We start from the raw sequence: 16,874 nt of genomic DNA, 5'->3' as shown, positions 1-16,874 counted from the left end.
CAACCGGTAGTGGAGCACCTGTAAGTGATGGCCCAGCTGGAGGCAACGAGGGAATCCCCGCATCTGGAGCCAGGGCAGGCTCAGGCCCCGGACTCGGCCCAGCTGGGGTTTGCTGCAGGGGAACCTGTGCAGACTGGGACTCTTCAGGATCAGGCCCCAGACTTGGTTTAGGCAGTGGCGTAGCGTGGGGGGTGCAGGGGGGCCCGGCCGCACCGGGCGCAACATCTGGGGGTTAGGGTTAGGGGGCGCAAATCCACGGGTTAGGGGGGACAAATTACTTGCCTTGCCCCGGGTGCTGACAACCCACGCTACGCCACTGGCTTTAGGTGATGCCTGAGGTGAAGGATCCGGTGCAGAATGAGACTCCTCTGGTTCCGAGTCCGAGCCCGAGTCCCAGGCCATCACACGCAGGAGCCAGGGCTGGCCACCAACTTATTAAATTAAATTAAATTATTTATGCCCCGCCCTTCCGGGTTTAAAAACTGGGCTCAGGGTGGCTAACAGCAAACACAAAACATTGATTAAAATGAGACTTAAAAACAGCATAGAAACAGCATAAAATACAACATAAATGCAGCATCAATGTCAATAAAGTTCAAAAATTCAGGGGTCATTTTTTGGGGGGGGCGGGCGCGGGAAACCCCAGTCAGTAAACATCAAATGATGTTAGACCAGGGCTAACTGGTCAAGTTTGTCCTACTAGGGCCGGCAGGAGACCAGGGAAGAGTTTAAATGTGGGGTCCCAGATGGCTTTAAGAGGATTGGAGGAATTCATGGAAGAGAGGGCTGTTGATGGCAGCTGGAGGCAGCAATAATTCAGAATACCAGTTGCTGGAAGCCCAAAGCAGGGAGTTTTTCTCATGCTCAGACCCTGAAGTTTCCCTTTGGGACATCTCTCTTCTGCTAAAATCCATCAGCATTCTTGAGGAGTACAGTTCCCCTAGTTTCCATTATCATACCATCAAAAGGGCAAGAATACACGGCTATTTTAGCATCTTTGGCAGAAGTAACATCACCTCCAGTTTCCTTTTTAAATAACCAGGCCATGCAATACTGTAGAAGCACAAATGCCAGAACCTAGGATCTTGCACACTCTGATGCTGTCAACATTAAAGTCGCCCGACTCAGGAAGACACATGCCGGAGTGATAAGCTTAGAAATATTCCATTGCCACATTTTTTACTCATTATTGAAGTTTGCAGCAAAGACGCCACTTCTTCAACATCCCAGAGATTTTTTGCAGAGCAGCACACTAGATCAGGAAGTATCTCCAAGGCTGTCTCCAAAACTTCTTCATAGCCTTCAATTACCTCTGAAACAGAAAGTCCCATTCTTAGCAGCTCTTCTGCATGTTCTAGGAGGGCTCCAGCAAGCACCAAAATTTGTTCCATCACCAACGTCTTGCTCTTGCATGTGAGAAGCCAAGACAATCATTTTTGCAGCTGGTTGGCCCCAGTTGAGAACAGGATATTGAGTTAGAGGGGCGTCATTGGGCCTGATGAGATCCTGAAGCTCCAATGCTTTGGACACTTCATGAGAAGAGAAGACTCCCTGGAAAAGACCCTGATGTTGGGAAAGATCGCAAGGAGAAGGGGACGACAGAGGACGAGATGGTGGGACAGTGTTCTGGAAGCTACCAGCATGAGTTTGACCAAAATGCGGGAGGCAGTGGAAGACAGGAGTGCCTGGCATGCTCTGGTCCAGGGGGTCATGAAGAGTCGGACAGGACTAAACAACAACAATGGGGCTGGTGGGTGCCTTGCGGTTCACTCACTGGAAAGGGTTGTGTCCCTCCCCTCGGTGGTTTTCACTTGCTGGTGGAAGGACAGGGAGTTCCAAAGTTGCCTGGGAGCAGCCACCACCGAGAAGGCCCTTTCCTGCATCCTCACCATGGGGGTCCGAGAGGATGGGAGGCCTGAGAAAAGGGTCTCCCCTGAAGACCTAGGGCCTGGGCAGGTTCATATTGGAGGGGGCGCAGGATACGGCGCTTCAGACAGCCTGGGATGAAGGGGGATTGTGCAGGAGAAATCCCCAGGGATGAGTTACGGTGCGCTTGAAGTCATGTGCTATGGGGCTCCCTGGAAAAGACCCTGATGTTGGGAAAGATGGAGGGCACAAGGAGAAGGGGAAGACAGAGGACGAGATGGTGGGACAGTGTTCTTGAAGCTACCAGCATGAGTTGGACCAAACTGCGGGAGGCAATGGAAGACAGGAGTGCCTGGTGTGCTCTGGTCCAGGGGGTCATGAAGAGTTGGACACAACTAAATGACTAAACAGCATCTTAAAAAGCAGAGACATCACCTTGCCAACAAAGGTCCGTATAGTTAAAGCCATGGTTTTCCCAGTAGTGATGTATGGAAGTGAGAGCTGGACCATAAAGAAGGCTGATCGCCGAAGAATTGATGCTTTTGAATTCTGGTGCTGGAGGAAACTCTTGAGAGTCCCATGGACTGCAAGAAGATCAGACCTATCCATTCTGAAGGAAATCAGCCCTGAGTGCTCACTGAAAGGACAGATCCTGAAGCTGAGGCTCCAAGACTTTGGCCACCTCATGAGAAGAGAAGACTCCCTGGAAAAGACCCTGATGTTGGGAAAGATGGAGGGCACAAGGAGAAGGGGACGACAGAGGACGAGATGGTGGGACAGTGTTCTCGAAGCTGCCAGCATGAGTTTGACCAAACTGCGGGAGGCAGCGGAAGACAGGAGTGCCTGGCGTGCTCTGGTCCAGGGGGTCACGAAGAGTCGGACACGACTAAACAACAAGCAACCAGGCTCTTCTTAGCCTCTTATGGAACCTCCAGGCCTAGAGGCAGTCTACCTGGATTCTTAGGTTCTTTGGGACATTTGGCTACTGTGAGAGCAGGATGCTGGCTTACATGCCAGCAGGATCGTCTTACATTTCCAAATGCGAATGCCTCCAATGCCTTCTGCTACCTTCCCTCTTTTATAGCTCCAGCCCTTGATGTTTTGTGAAGGGTGCATTATTTTTTGGAGACCGCCCCCCCCCCGGCCGGCAATGCAGAGGGGAGACTGGGCCCGCTCTGCCCCTTTTACAAACTGTGCAGAAAGGGGAGTGGGCGATTTGGGCAAATGCAGGCACTCTCATGTCACCCCCCCCAGCCCGCCCACCCCCCAGCAGCCCATCCGTACATGAGCCCAACCCCCAATGCAAGAATCACAGTCAGGAGGCCACACGTCAGACACTTGTTGTTGTTGTTTTTTCCCCAACAACCATTTTTATTAAAGTGAAAATCCAGGCAAAGGTTAAGAACCGGCTCACGCCAACCCCGTCGTTGGCCGGGATGGGTATGGCAGAAAGTGGAGCGTCCCGGGAGAAAGAAAGAAAGAAACATAAAAAGGTGCGTGGAGGTCGATTGTGTGCTCTGGCCAGCGTTGGGCACCTGTTTAAGACGGAGCCTTTCTCCTGGAGAAAGAAGGTGTTGCTCCAAGGCTGGCGGGCCCGTGTCAACTTTCCCTTAAGAAATAAATTCAGCAGGCAGGGAGGGAGACCGGGGAGGGTGGCACTAGGGTAAGAAAGGGGCCTTAGCCCAGCCCACCCACCCCCCCAAACAGCCACAGCTTCCTGGAATTCCCTTGGGGCTGCCGGGAAGGGTGCCCCCCTCCAAGCTGTGCCAACTCTGCCCAAGGACGGCAGCCGCCCAGAGGACTACACTGGGAGAACGGACGTCTCCGGCACGCAGTTAGCAAAGGGGGGGTTGACTGGAGAAGGCAAGTGGCTTTCTGTCGTGTCCAGGCCATGGCAGGCGGGGGGGGGGGAGGAGGAGGTGAGAGAGCAGGAGGGTCTCTTTGGGAAGGGGTGGGTAGGCAGCTGGAGGGAAGGAAAGGGGCAGGAGGAGGAGGTATGTGTGGGTGTATATATATCCGTGTGTGTGTGTGGAAGGGGGTCAGAGCAGGAGGGGGGGGGTTCATTCATTCGGCTTTCGCTTTGGCCGTCGGCAGCTTCGACAGCATCCTAGGAAGGAAAGGAGAGAGAGAAGAAATTAAGCCAGTAGCGAGTGGAAAGAGTTTTTTGCTTTTTAAAAAAATTATCTGCAGGACATCGTCTAGAATAAAATACCATATTTTCACTCTATAAGACGCACCAGACCACAAGACGCACCTAGTTTTTGGAGGAGGAAAACAAGAAAAAAAAAATATTCTGAATCTCAGAAGCCAGAACAGCAAGAGGGATTGCTGCGCAGTGAAAGCAGGAATCCCTCTTGCTGTTCTGGCGTCTGGGATAGCTGCGCAGCCTGCATTCGCTCCATAAGACGCACACACATTTCCCCATACTTTTTAGGAGGGAAAAAGTGAGTCTTATAGAGCAAAAAATACGGTAGCTTACTAGGGAAATGCTGAAGTTGCCCTTTGGGGTGCCTCAGGGTCAATTTTTTTATGGTAGCCCAAATCTCAGTTGTACGGGAGTATGTACAGTGGTACCTCTAGATGCGAACCGGATCCATTCCGGAGCCCCGTTCGCATCCAGAAGTGAATGCAACCCACTTCTGCAGGGAAAACCCACAAACAGGATCCGTGCACAACACTCTCCCTTCCTGCCGTTTCCAGCAACTGATGTTCAGAAGCATCGCTGCCTTCGACTGTGGAGGGCAGCACAGAGCCATCACAGCTAGTAGCCATGAGAAGCCCTCTCTTCCTCCATGAAATTGTTCAATCCTCTTTCAAGCCAATCAGAGTTGGTAGCTGTCACTGCTTCCTGTGGCAGGGAGTTCCGTAGTCTATTTCCCCCTTTTGACCTATTGGCCCACCCAACAACACAGCGTACACATTTATGCAGGTTTAATCCAAGAATGAATCAAGTCGATTCACATTCCAAGAGCTCTGCAAACAGGTGACAGCTCTGAGTTTAAGCCGGTGAGCACATTCCCTTTGCAGCAGTCCAGTCCCCACACCTAAAGCGAAATGCACATTAAGGACTTAATCCAGATGTGAAATTCTGGGGGACGAACGAGAGGGGAAACACTTTCACATCTCCTTTTTGTGTGTGCAAGTTTCTTCGAGGCTTGTGGTTGAAAACAGGATGCAAGGCCAGACAAACTTGTGGTCTGGGGGCAGCGAAGCCAGTTCTTCTTAAATTCTTCTGAACTTCCTCACGGCAGGTGGGTGCTAAAGGCGACGGGTGGTCCCTCCACCCTCAAATTTGAGAGCACACTGGTGCAACTTCCACCAGTCCCAACTTTGCCTGCGACCAGCAGGGTGATCAATTAACATAGAAACATCTAACTATGGTCTTCTGCAACCTGGTGCCCCCTCCAGGTGTGCTGATTGGGGGCTGGGGGGTGTTGTCATCCAAAACATCTGGAGAGGGCACCGGGTTGGCAGAGTCTGCTCTGGAGGTTGCAGGAGGGCTAAGAGAGCTGCTTCCCTTGCCAATGCTTATCGGAAGGGCCTGCCTCCATAATTTCTATAGGTCCCGAACAAGCACTGGTAGCAGTGGCCCAGTGAGCCACCAGGGGGTGCTGTGGGGCTAGGGTATATACACAGAAACCCCATACACTATTCAGTTTCTGAAAATTCATAGCACCAGGGGCTATTGGGGGGGCATATTAAATATAAATATTGGGGGGGCTTTGGAAGGCTCCGAGTGCCGGCAGTGGCGGAGGCAGGCTGCTTCCGAGACGCGTCGTCGTCCAACTTTTGGGATGCACCTCGGCGGGGGCTGTTTCTTCTTCTTCTTCGGAGGCAGAGTCGGGAAGAGCGCCCAGGAAGCTGCCGCTGGTTCGCTCGGGTAGCCGGGAGAACGCAGTTCGAGGTGGCGGTGTTGGGGAGAGACCCTCGCTCAGGGCGCCACGAGACTTGGCGGCCGGCGGCCTATCTGGGGGGTTTTGGAGCGTATTTCGGCGGAGCGATTGGGGAGGAGGGGGCTTGATGCCGGATTCTTCAGCTGGGCCGGAGATCCGCTGCTGGGGGGTCCCTGGGCCGAGTTGTGAGCACGGCCTGCTGAAGGGAGATCCAGCCGATTGCGCGACGGGGACGGCCGGGGCTCTCCGGCTAGGGCGCGTGGCTGGCTGGCTGGCTGGCTGGCGAGGGAGCAGGTGGGGAGGAGGCGGGGGACGGCGGCAGCGCTCTGCTGGAGGGGCGCCCGAGATTATTGGGGGGGTGGAGCCCCCCCAAACGAATTTTTGAGGGGGCTCGGGCCCCCTCAGGCCCCATGGAGTCGGCGCCTATGCATAGCACCCACGGGTGACGCTCTCTCTTCCAAACAGCAGTGAAATAGGAGCCAACGTGGTGCAGTGCTTGGAGTGTTGGGCCAGGTAGAGGTAGAGGTAAAGGTAAAGGGACCCCTGACCATTAGGTCCAGTCGTGACCGACTCTGGGGTTGCGGCGCTCATCTCGATTTATTTCCAAGGGAGCCGGCGTACAGCTTCCGGGTCATGTGGCCAGCATGACTAAGCCGCTTCTGGCGAACCAGAGCAGCGCACGGAAACGCCATTTACCTTCCCGCCAGAGTGGTACCTATTTACCGTATTTTTCGCCCTATAGGGCACACTTTTCCCCCTCCAAAAATGAAGGGGAAATGTGTGTGCGTCCTATGGGGCGAATCCAGGCTTTCACTGAAGCCTGGAGAGCGAGAGGGGTCGGTGAGCACCGACCCCTCTCCCTCTCCAGGCTTCAGGAAGCTATCCGCAAGCCTTGGGAGCCCGGCGGGAGTTCCCGCCAGGCTCCCTAGGCTTGCAGATAGCAGCTTGCATCCTGAAGCCTGTGGCGCGCTGAGCACCTTAGAGACCAACTAAGTTTGTTCTGGGTGTAAGCTTTTCTGTGTATGCACACTTCTCCAGAAAGTGAAATATAAATGAATATCAATATAAAGGTGAGATATAAATGCAATTCAATGGCAAAGGTAATGAAGAGGACCTGGCTTGAGAGCAGTACATGTGAAAAGGATCTAGGAGTCTTGGTTGACCACAGACTTGACATGAGCCAACAGTGTGACGCGGCAGCTAAAAAAGCCAATGCAATTCTGGGCTGCATCAATAGGAGTATAGCATCTAGATCAAGGGAACTAATAGTGCCGCTGTATTCTGCTCTGGTCAGACCTCACCTGGAGTACTGTGTCCAGTGCTGGGCACCACAGTTCAAGAAGGACACTGACAAACTGGAACGTGTCCAGAGGAGGGCAACCAAAATGGTCAAAGGCCTGGAAACGATGCCTTATGAGGAACGGCTAAGGGAGCTGGGCATGTTTAGCCTGGAGAAGAGGAGGTTAAGGGGTGATATGATAGCCATGTTCAAATATATAAAAGGATGTCACATAGAGGAGGGAGAAAGGTTGTTTTCTGCTGCTCCAGAGAAGCGGACACGGAGCAGTGGATCCAAACTACAAGAAAGAAGATTCCACCTAAACATTAGGAAGAACTTCCTGACAGTAAGAGCTGTTCGACAGTGGAATTTGCTGCCAAGGAGTGTGGTGGAGTCTCCTCCTTTGGAGGTCTTTAAGCAGAGGCTTGACAACCATATGTCAGGAGTGCTCTGATGAGGTTTCCTGCTTGGCAGGGGGTTGGACTCGATGGCCCTTGTGGTCTCTTCCAACTCTAGGATTCTATGATTCTAGGACAGCAGTGTTATGGGGGTGCTGTGTGGCCCGCAAGCTTGACCAAAGGTAGGACCTGAAATGCAGAAGGTGAACCGCGCAGAGGAAATCAAAATTCCTACTTGGGGTTGGGGGAATCGAACTGTTATCCCCTTTGACCAAGGATCCAGGCCTGGTGGGCAATGGAAAGATTTGGTGGCCCCCTCCCCAGCTGAGGAAGAAGCAAGGAAAAGAGGCAGGGGGCAAAGGAGAGAAAATACCCCCCCCAAAAAAAAAACAACCCACAACTTACTTTGCTCTGAGGTTACTCAACTGGTTCCTCACCAGCCCCACATACTGGTCAATCTGTGCCTGGAAAGAGGAAAAAGGAAAAGGGTCTGTGGTGAGCGGAGATTTGCTGGAAATGCCAGGAAGACGTTCAGGCTCCAGGGTATGTCTCTGTGTGCTTTAAAGAGGCTGCTTCCTTCAGGTGTCACTCCGTACATGCTCAGAGGCACGCTGGCCTTCCACCGGTATGTTTGAAAAGCTGCTTTCCAGAGAAATCGAAAGGCACTCGGCACCTGCTTAAGGGGTTCCTAGACTTGCATGCAATCCATGCCCAAACATCAGAAGCACACGGTTTTCTTGGAAGAATCCTGGGAACTGTAGTGTGCACACTCCTGGAGCACCTTAGTAAGTGAACTGCAGCTCCCAGGGTTCTTTGCCCAGTGAGAGAGGGCAAAACAAGGAATATGCAAGAACATGTCAGTGATGGGCAGGTCTGAACCCAGTGGATCTTCGTGTAGACCTTAGTCAATCAGGGTCATAACAAGGATGGGGGACAGCTGACCCTGCCCTCAAAGGCAGGGAGAAGAGTTGTCTTCTAAAAGTCTGGTAGGTGTTGTTCTCTTTGACATCTGGTGGGAGGGCGTTTCACAGGGCGGGTGCCACCACCGAGAAGGCCCTCTGCCTGGTTCCCTGTAACTTGGCTGCTTCTCGCAGCGAGGGAACTGCCTGAAGGCCTTCGATGCTGGAACTCAAGTGTCCAGGCAGAACGATGGAGGTGGAGACACTCCTTCAGGTATACTGGGCCTTTGAGGCAGTTTAGGGTTTTAAAGGTCAGCACCAACACTTCAAGGGCTTTGATGTCAGCAGAAGGGGCCCCCGCACCTTAAAGGAATTGAATTTTCCCTTGGGTAAAGTCTCCCAATTCCAGCTACACTCCCCCCCCCCTTCATTGCCCAGGACACCCACCTGATGTTGCCTGTACAGCAGAGGGAAGGTAAATGCACTTATCACACCTGCAGAAAGGAGAATAAAGAAAAATGAGAGTAAAAATCTGCCGCGCTGCTCCCTGACTTTCTTCCCCACCCTGATACCCTGACCGAGAGAGACCTTGCAACTGGGCTGTTAACTGGCCTGCCGCCCCCACCCACCCCAGCTCATCTTGTCCCTTTCAAGCAAATCTAAGAGGCAATAGCAGGGAACCATGGCAGATTCTCCAGTGGTAGTTTTAAAAAAACCTAAAACTGCCTTTAGTCAAAAGCCTCCCCCCCCTTTTTTTAACAGCAGTAGGAAATGGTTGCAATAATGAACCGTTGGTGTAAACTCCCCACCCCAAAATATATATACCGTACTTTTCTATGTATACGACACCCCCATGTATAAGACGCCCCCTTTTGGGGGGACTCAAATTTAAGAAAATGGGGGGAGATGGCACAGAGTTGAGCTTTTTTGCAGAGGAATTTTAAAATATATATATACATTTTTATTGGTTTTTTTAAACATATCATTTAACCTAACTTCTTATCTTATACAATATTTTAGACTTCCGTCAACAACTTCCGAAGATTTTCTGTTCTTTATCACTTGTTCTGCATTTCTTAATTTCTCTATTACTTTTAACTAATAATTCTCATCATAGTCTTTTTCAAGTAGTCCTCCTTCCAGAACTTCCCACAGTCCTAATAGTGTAATCTGTTTATTACAACTGTTCTTCAAATAGTCCAAATATTTACTTTTTAGCAGAGGATTTCAGGGGTGGTTGCTGAAAACCTCTCACGCATCGCAAAATTCGCCTCTCGTCTGCGCCCTCGCCGGCAGAAGCTGACAAACGCCCGCCCTATTGCAGCAGCGTCAGCCAATCAACGCCACCCGTTGACACAGCAACCAATAACACGCACAATAGCTGCTAACAGCTGCGGCAGCAACCAATCAAACATCCACCCTATGCACTCCCCATGTATAAGACAACTGCCATTTATTTATTTTTTTGCATGATTTTTAAAGGGGGGAAAAACTAGTCTTATACACAGAAAAGTACGGTACAGTCATACCTCATGTTACATTTGCTTCATGTTACGTCAAGGGTGCAATGAGATTAAGAGCCACTATCTTGGTCATTTGATTGCTCTTTTTACCAATTGCTGTCTTTTTTATTTGTATATATTTTATTTGTATACCGTATCTTTCACTCCATAAGACACACTTTCCCCCTCCTAAAAAGTAAGGGGAAATGTGTGTGCGTATTATGGAGCGAATGCAGGGGGGAGGCAGGCAGGAAAAGCCCCCAGGAGCCGCACACAAGCTCCGCGCGGCTCTTGGGGGCTTTTCCCCAGGAGGGAGAAGGGACTGAGACGTAGAAAAGCCCGCAGGATCCACGCGCTCCTTAAAGGGTGTGCGGCTCCTGTGGGCTTTTGCGGGAGGTGGGGGAATTGCAATAGTCGCGCGCAGCCTCTCCCGGCTGGATGGATCCTGCTCGCTGTCTTGGCTTCTTTGCTCTTTGGGGCTGGGGGGGGGGACGACCCGGGCTTCCCCCAGCAGCCCCGAGAAGCTCTGGGAGAAGCGGACAGGCTTTCTTTATTTCCCCCTCTAAAAACTAGGTGCGCCTTATGGTCCGGTTAGCCTTATGGAGTGAAAAATACGGTATATTGCGTGTTTTATGTTGCTATGGCCGTCGGCTAATGCGAATAAAGTTTCTTATCTTATTGTTACGTTCTTTCAGGTTACGTCCCGCGGTGACCCGGAAGTACCAGAAAGCATTACTTCCGGGTTCGCTGCTCGTGCATGCGCAGAAGCGCTAAATTGTGCTTTGTGCATGCGCACAAGTGCCAAATCGCGTCGCGCACCTGCGCAGATACGGCACTTCAGGTTGTGCTCTTTCCATGTTGTGAATGGGCCTCTGGAACGGATCCCGTTCGCAACCAGAGGTACCACTGTATATATCTGGCAGGGCACCTGTGTCATAAATCCAACAGGTGGTGTTTTGTGACAAAGCTTCACCAGCTGCTCTTAAAGGCGCAGGAGACTTTTCTCCCTGACTTCTTTTGCCCAGTCCAAGGTGGCACAGTGAATCTCGACTGAACCACTGAGACCGCCTGCAAGGCTGTTGTTCCTTGTTCCCCCAGTTGGTGCGCTCCTCTTCTCTCTGCCCCAGCCCTGAGATGTGTTGCTCCTTGCCCAGCCCACGGCCTTACCCAGTATCAGCAAAGTCAGCCCATTGAAGACGGCTCCCACGTAGGTGAGGATGTAGAACAGGAAAGCAAACTGCGAAGCAACGGGGGAGAAAAGAAAAAGGCTCAGGAGGTTATATTTTCTGAGAATCCTCTGGAAAAACAATCTCTCAAAGGACCTGTTGATGGCATTTTACCATTGTACTGTGGAGAGTATATTAACTTATGGTCTGTGTGTGTGGTTTGGGAGCTGCACGGTCAGGGGGAAAACAATGCTGTCCAGGGTTGTCAAGACTGTGGAGAGAATAATTGGGTGCACTCTTCCCACCTTGGATCAAATCTACGCTCCCAGGTGCCATACGAAAGCTGCAGAGATAGCGCAGGATAGTGCGCACCCCGGAAATGATCTCTTTCAGCTTCTGCCTTCTGGAAGAAGGTACAGGGTTATAAAGACTAGGACTAGCCGCCTGAGAAACAGTTTCTACGCAAATGCAATTCTGGTTCTAAATGCAGCATAAGGAGTCTCTATAGTATATTGTATTTTAAAATGGGGTTTGAGAGGTTTTAGGGGCTTTTGAATGTTTTATGTAGCTTTTCAATTTCATTGTTCTGTATGGGACAAGGACAATAAAGATATCGTATATTGTATATATATATCGTTAGGCTCAGAAAAAGTTCTGAGACCAGCTGGAGTGCAATCTTGGAAGCCATGCCCCGTCCCCGTCCTGCTGTGTCCCTGGCGAGATTGGAACCCGTTCCCCTCTCCAAACACACACACACCCCAGCATCCGCCACAGAGGGTGTAGTGCTTAGAGTGTCAGACTAGGAACTGGAAGAGCAGAGTTCGAATCCCCCCACTAGGCCATGAAGCTCGCTGGGTGACCTTGAGGGCCAGTAATTTGGCTTGCTCTCGTTATGACCTACCCCGCAGGGTTGTTGTGAGGATAAAATAGGGAGCAGCAGAACCATGGAGACCCCCTTCGGCTCCCTGGAGGAAAGGTACAATAATCTTTATTGTCATTGTCCCATACAGAACAACAAAATTGAAAAATCTGCATAAGATATTCAAAAACCAACAAGCCTGCTATCCCTACCTGGTTAGCCCCCTAAAAACTCTGATACCCCATTTTTAAATACAATATACTCCCATAGAGACTCCTTAGGTAAAGGTAAAGGGACCCCTGACCATTAGGTCCAGTCGTGGCTGACTCTGGGGTTGCGGCGCTCATCTCGCTTTACTGGCTGAGGGAGCCGGTGTACAGCTTCCGGGTCATGTGGCCAGCATGACTAAGCTGCTTCTGGTGAACCAGAGCAGCGCACGGAAACGCCGTTTACCTTCACGCCGGAGCGGTACCTATTTATCTACTTGCACTTTGACGTGCTTTCAAACTGCTAGGTGGGCAGGAGCAGGGACCGAGCAACGGGAGCTCACCCCGTCGAGGGGATTCGAACCGCCGACCTTCTGATCAGCAAGCCCTAGGCTCTGTGGTTTAACCCACAGTGCCACCCGCATCCCCTTAGAGAGTCCCCTAAGAGACTCCTTACACTGCGTTTAAAACCACGTGGGATGTAGATGGAACAACAGCACGAAATATAAAATAAATATATGTGACACGCCAGGCTAATTGCACCTTCAGGCTGTTGACAACAACTGGTGGTGCTTGGACCAGGTCTGTTGACGTCAGCACACATGGCCATCTTAGGGCCTATTCATGTCAGAGGGTCTACTCTTGAGTTGGATTTAGTCGGACGTATCTCTCGGCCAACCGGGCCCTGCTCCGTGACAGCTGAGCGGAACCTCCACATCCAGGGGCAGTTGAGCCCGACTCCTCCTTACCTTAATGGACTCCACCAAGTCATCCACCAGGAAGAGGCGCTGGAGGGACTTGGTGCCCGACGTGACGTAGAAGACGACCCTTTCCGTGAGGCGCTCCAGCTGTTCCTTCGACAGCCCCAAGTCGGCGTCCAGCTGGGCCCTGCAAGGATAGGATGGGTGGATGAGCAAATGTCCGGTGACCTTGTCAAAGGCAACCTTAAGAAGCACCCCTTGGCAGATCCCTGGCTGCACAGCTCAAATTATGCTCCTCCAAAGTGGTATGGGAGCGGGTTGGGCTAGATGAGCTCTGGGGATCCCTTCCAAGTCTATGATCCTGTGGTATGCTTTTGCAGCTGCTCTCCTGGAGAGAGGGGGATTTACTGGGAAGCAAGGTGCAGGGGGATTTTGGGGGTGCCATTCAAGGATGGAAGGCTGAGCCCCAGGCAGAAGACAGTGAAGGTCCTGCGTGAGTGTCTGGAGGCAGTTGGAAGATGGATGGCGGCTAAGAGATTGAGACTGAATCCTGACAAGACAGAAGTACTGTTTTAGAGGGCAGGAGGTGGGCAGTTGTGGAGGACTCCCTGGTCCTGAATGGGACAACTGTGCCCCTGAAGGACCAGGTGCGCAGCCTGGGAGTCATTTTGGACCCACAGCTCTCCATGGAGGCACAGGTCAATTCTGTGTCCAGGGCGGCTGTCTACCAGCTTCATCTGGTACGCAGGCTGAGACCCTCCCTGCCCGCAGACTTCCTCGCCAGAGTGGTGCATGCTCTAGTTATCTCCCGCTTGGACTACTGCAATGCACTCTACGTGGGGCTACCTTTGAAGGTGACCCGGAAACTACAACTAATCCAAATTGCGGCAGCTGGACTGGTGACTGGGAGAGGCCGCCGAGACTATATAATGACAGTCTTGAAAGACCTACATTGGCTCCCAGTATGTTTCCGAGCACAATTTAAAATGTTGGTCGGACCTTTAAAGCCCTAAACGGTCTCGGTCCTGTATACCTGAAGGAGCGTCTCCACCCCCATCGTTCTGCCCGGACACTGAGATCCAGCGCTGAGGGCCTTCTGGCGGTTCCCTCATTGCGAGAAGTGAGGTTACAGGGAACCAGGCAGAGGGCCTTCTCGGTAGTGGTGCCCGCCCTGTGGAACGCCCTCCCAGCAGATGTCAAAGAGAAAAATAAGTACCAAACTTTTAGAAGACATCTGAAGGCAGCCCTGTTTAGAGAAGATTAGGGAAGCATGCCTGGCATGCTCTGGTCCATGGGGTCACAAAGAGTCGGACACAACTAAACGCCTAAATAACAACAACAAATCTTATATTTTGGAAATGTACATCCAGGTTTTTTTCCTTTAATTTTGCTGGGGCCTCCAAGAGAGTGGGGCCCTAAGCTATCGCTTGTTTAGCTTATATGTAAATCTGGCACTGCGGCCTGCCTTTTCCTAAGCCAGACCATTGCTCCGATGATGGAAGGGGCAGGATGGAGGGAAGGGAGGCAGACAGCAGGGGGCGCCAGAGCCAAGGACTGGTGGAACCAACAAATTCTTGTTGTCATTTAGTCGTGTCCGACTCTTCGTGACCCCATGGACCTAGGTTGTGTATTTACAGCCTCTACGCCAAGCAGAGACATCACCTTGCCGACAAAGGTCCGTATAGCTAAAGCTCTGGTTTTCCCAGTAGTGATGTATGGAAGTGAGAGCTGGACCACAAAGAAGGCTGATCGCCAAAGAATGGATGCTTTTGAATTATGGTGCTGGAGGAGACTCTTGAGAGTCCCATGGACTGCAAGAAGATCCAACCTCTCCATTCTGAAGGAAATCAGCCCTGAGTGCTCACTGGAAGGACAGATCCTGAAGCTGAAGCTCCAAGACTTTGGCCACCTCATGAGCAGAGAAGACTCCCTGGAAAAGAGCCTGATGTTGGGAAAGATGGAGGGCACAAGGAGAAGGGGGCGACAGAGGACGAGATGGTGGGACAGTGTTCTCGAAGCTACCAGCATGAGTTTGACCAAACTGCGGGAGGCAGTGGAAGACAGGAGGGCCTGGCGTGCTCTGGGCCAGGGGGTCACAAAGAGGCGGACACGACTAAACAACAACAACAACAATGGGGCTGGTGGGTGCCTTGTGGTTCACTCACTGGAAAGGGTTGTGTCCCTCCCCTCGGTGGACGGCGAGTAGTATTTTGCTGTAAACCCTGAGAGAGATGGTGACGCTGAGGGCCGCCAGGGAGACGTAGGAGGCCACGCTGATGATGCTGAAGTGCAGCAGGCACAGCAGGGCCACCATCAAGGCGGTGAAGACGAACGCCGACTTGCGGGTGTCGCGCCAGTACACCAAGTCTGCCACTGCAAGCAAAAGAGAAAAACAGCTGCATGATGCTGCGGAGAGAGATTAAAAACCACCCATCTTGCTAGTCCTCATGACCAGTGCCGGATTTATGTACAGTGGTGCCTCGGGTTACATACGCTTCAGGTTACAGACTCTGCTAACCCAGAAATAGTACCTCGGGTTAAGAACTTTGCTTCAGGATGAGAACAGAAATCGTGCTCCTGTGGCGCAGCAGCAGCAGCGGGAGGCCCCATTAGCTAAAGTGGTGCTTCAGGTTAAGAACAGTTTCAGGTTAAGAACGGACCTCCAGAATGAATTAAGTTCTTAACCCGAGGTACCACTTTATAAGCTAAGCAAGCTCTAGCTTAGGGCCCCACTCTCTTGGGGCCCCCCCAAAAAATGTAAAGGAAAAACAACAACTGGATGTACATTTCCAAAATAGAAGATAAAAAACAAATAAATTAAAACCTACATACAGCAAAAATGTTTTGTGTTGTGTAGGCTCCTATGATGTAAGTAATGGGCCCCGCCTGCTCACCTGCTCCCTAAAATATCACTGGTTTCCTCCTTTCTATATATAGGGTGCCTACATTCTGCATGGACTGTTTGCATGGCAACATGTGCAAATGGCTTGAGATAACTAAAGGTAAAGGGACCCCTGACCATTAGGTCCAGTCGTGGCCGACTCTGGGGTTGTGGCGCTCATCTCGCTTTACTGGCCGAGGGAGCCGGCGTACAGCTTCCAAGTCATGTGGCCAGCATGACTAAGCCGCTTCTGGCGAACCAGAGCAGCGCACGGAAATGCTGTTTACCTTCCCGCCGGAGTGGTACCTATTTATCTACTTGCACTTTGATGTGCTTTCGAACTGCTAGGTTGGAAGGAGCAGGGACCGAGCAAGGGGAGCTCACCCCGTCGCAGGGATTCGAACCACCGACCTTCTGATCGGCAAGCCCTAGGCTCTGTGGTTTAGACCACAGCGCCACCCGTGTCCCTGAGATACCTATTAGGCTCATAAATTACCATATAGCATATATTCAACACAAAAAACAGCGGCAATTTGTTGTTGACAAAGGACAGCTGGACATATAAAGGGCCTCACTACCTTCAGTAGCTTAGGGCCTCATCAAACCTAAATGTGGCCCTGCTCATGATACGAAATCCCTGCCACTGCAGGGAGAAAGTCAAGCAAGCAACAGCAACTTCATTGTGATGTAGAGAGAACCACCTATGTTGCTAGACCTCATGAAGGTGCAGGGATTTGCAACATAGCAGGCAAGAAAAGGGAAGCAGGAGGCACTAAAACAGGGGTCAGCAAACTTTTTCAGCAGGGGGCCGGTCCACTGTCCCTCAGACCATGTGGTGGGCTGGACCATATTTTGAAAAAAAATAAAAATGAATGAACTCCTATGCCCCACAAATAACCCAGAGATGCATTTTTAATAAAAGCACACATTATATTCATGTAAAAACACCAGGCAGGCCGCACAAATAACCCAGAGATGCATTTTAAATAAAAGCACACATTCTACTCATGTAAAAACACACTGATTCCCGGACCGTCCGTGGGCCGGATTGAGAAGGCGATTGGGTCGGATCTGGCCCCCAGGCCTTAGTTTGCCTACCTAGTTTCAGAACCACCATGAGGGATCGAGCAATATCATCATCTCAGGTCTGAAATTTAAAGCACTGGCTTTTCAACGCACTCCAAAACTTTTCTAGACCCTGCCTGCTTGGTTCCTTAAACTCGC

General features: G+C 51.4%; 1 protein-coding gene across 1 annotated transcript in view; it reads right to left on the bottom strand.

Moving 5' to 3' along the window:
• Positions 1 to 3,204: 3,204 nt before the first annotated feature.
• RTN2 (reticulon 2) overlaps positions 3,205 to 16,874 on the bottom strand; it is a 34,575-nt gene continuing 20,905 nt past the window's right edge. Inside the window, exons 5-10 of the mRNA XM_081200482.1 lie at positions 14,935 to 15,142; positions 12,818 to 12,956; positions 11,005 to 11,074; positions 8,783 to 8,829; positions 7,842 to 7,900; positions 3,205 to 3,973 (exon numbers count right to left, since the gene is read on the bottom strand). Coding sequence (XP_081056608.1) covers positions 3,931 to 3,973; positions 7,842 to 7,900; positions 8,783 to 8,829; positions 11,005 to 11,074; positions 12,818 to 12,956; positions 14,935 to 15,142 — 566 coding nt within the window. The 3' untranslated portion in view covers positions 3,205 to 3,930. The remainder of the gene's footprint in view (positions 3,974 to 7,841; positions 7,901 to 8,782; positions 8,830 to 11,004; positions 11,075 to 12,817; positions 12,957 to 14,934; positions 15,143 to 16,874) is intronic.

The sequence above is a fragment of the Podarcis bocagei genome, assembly GCF_964188305.1.
Source record: "Podarcis bocagei genome assembly, chromosome: 7".
Taxonomy (NCBI): domain Eukaryota; kingdom Metazoa; phylum Chordata; class Lepidosauria; order Squamata; family Lacertidae; genus Podarcis; species Podarcis bocagei.
Note: the sequence above shows the minus strand (reverse complement) of the source record. Positions and strands in the feature narration are given on the sequence as shown.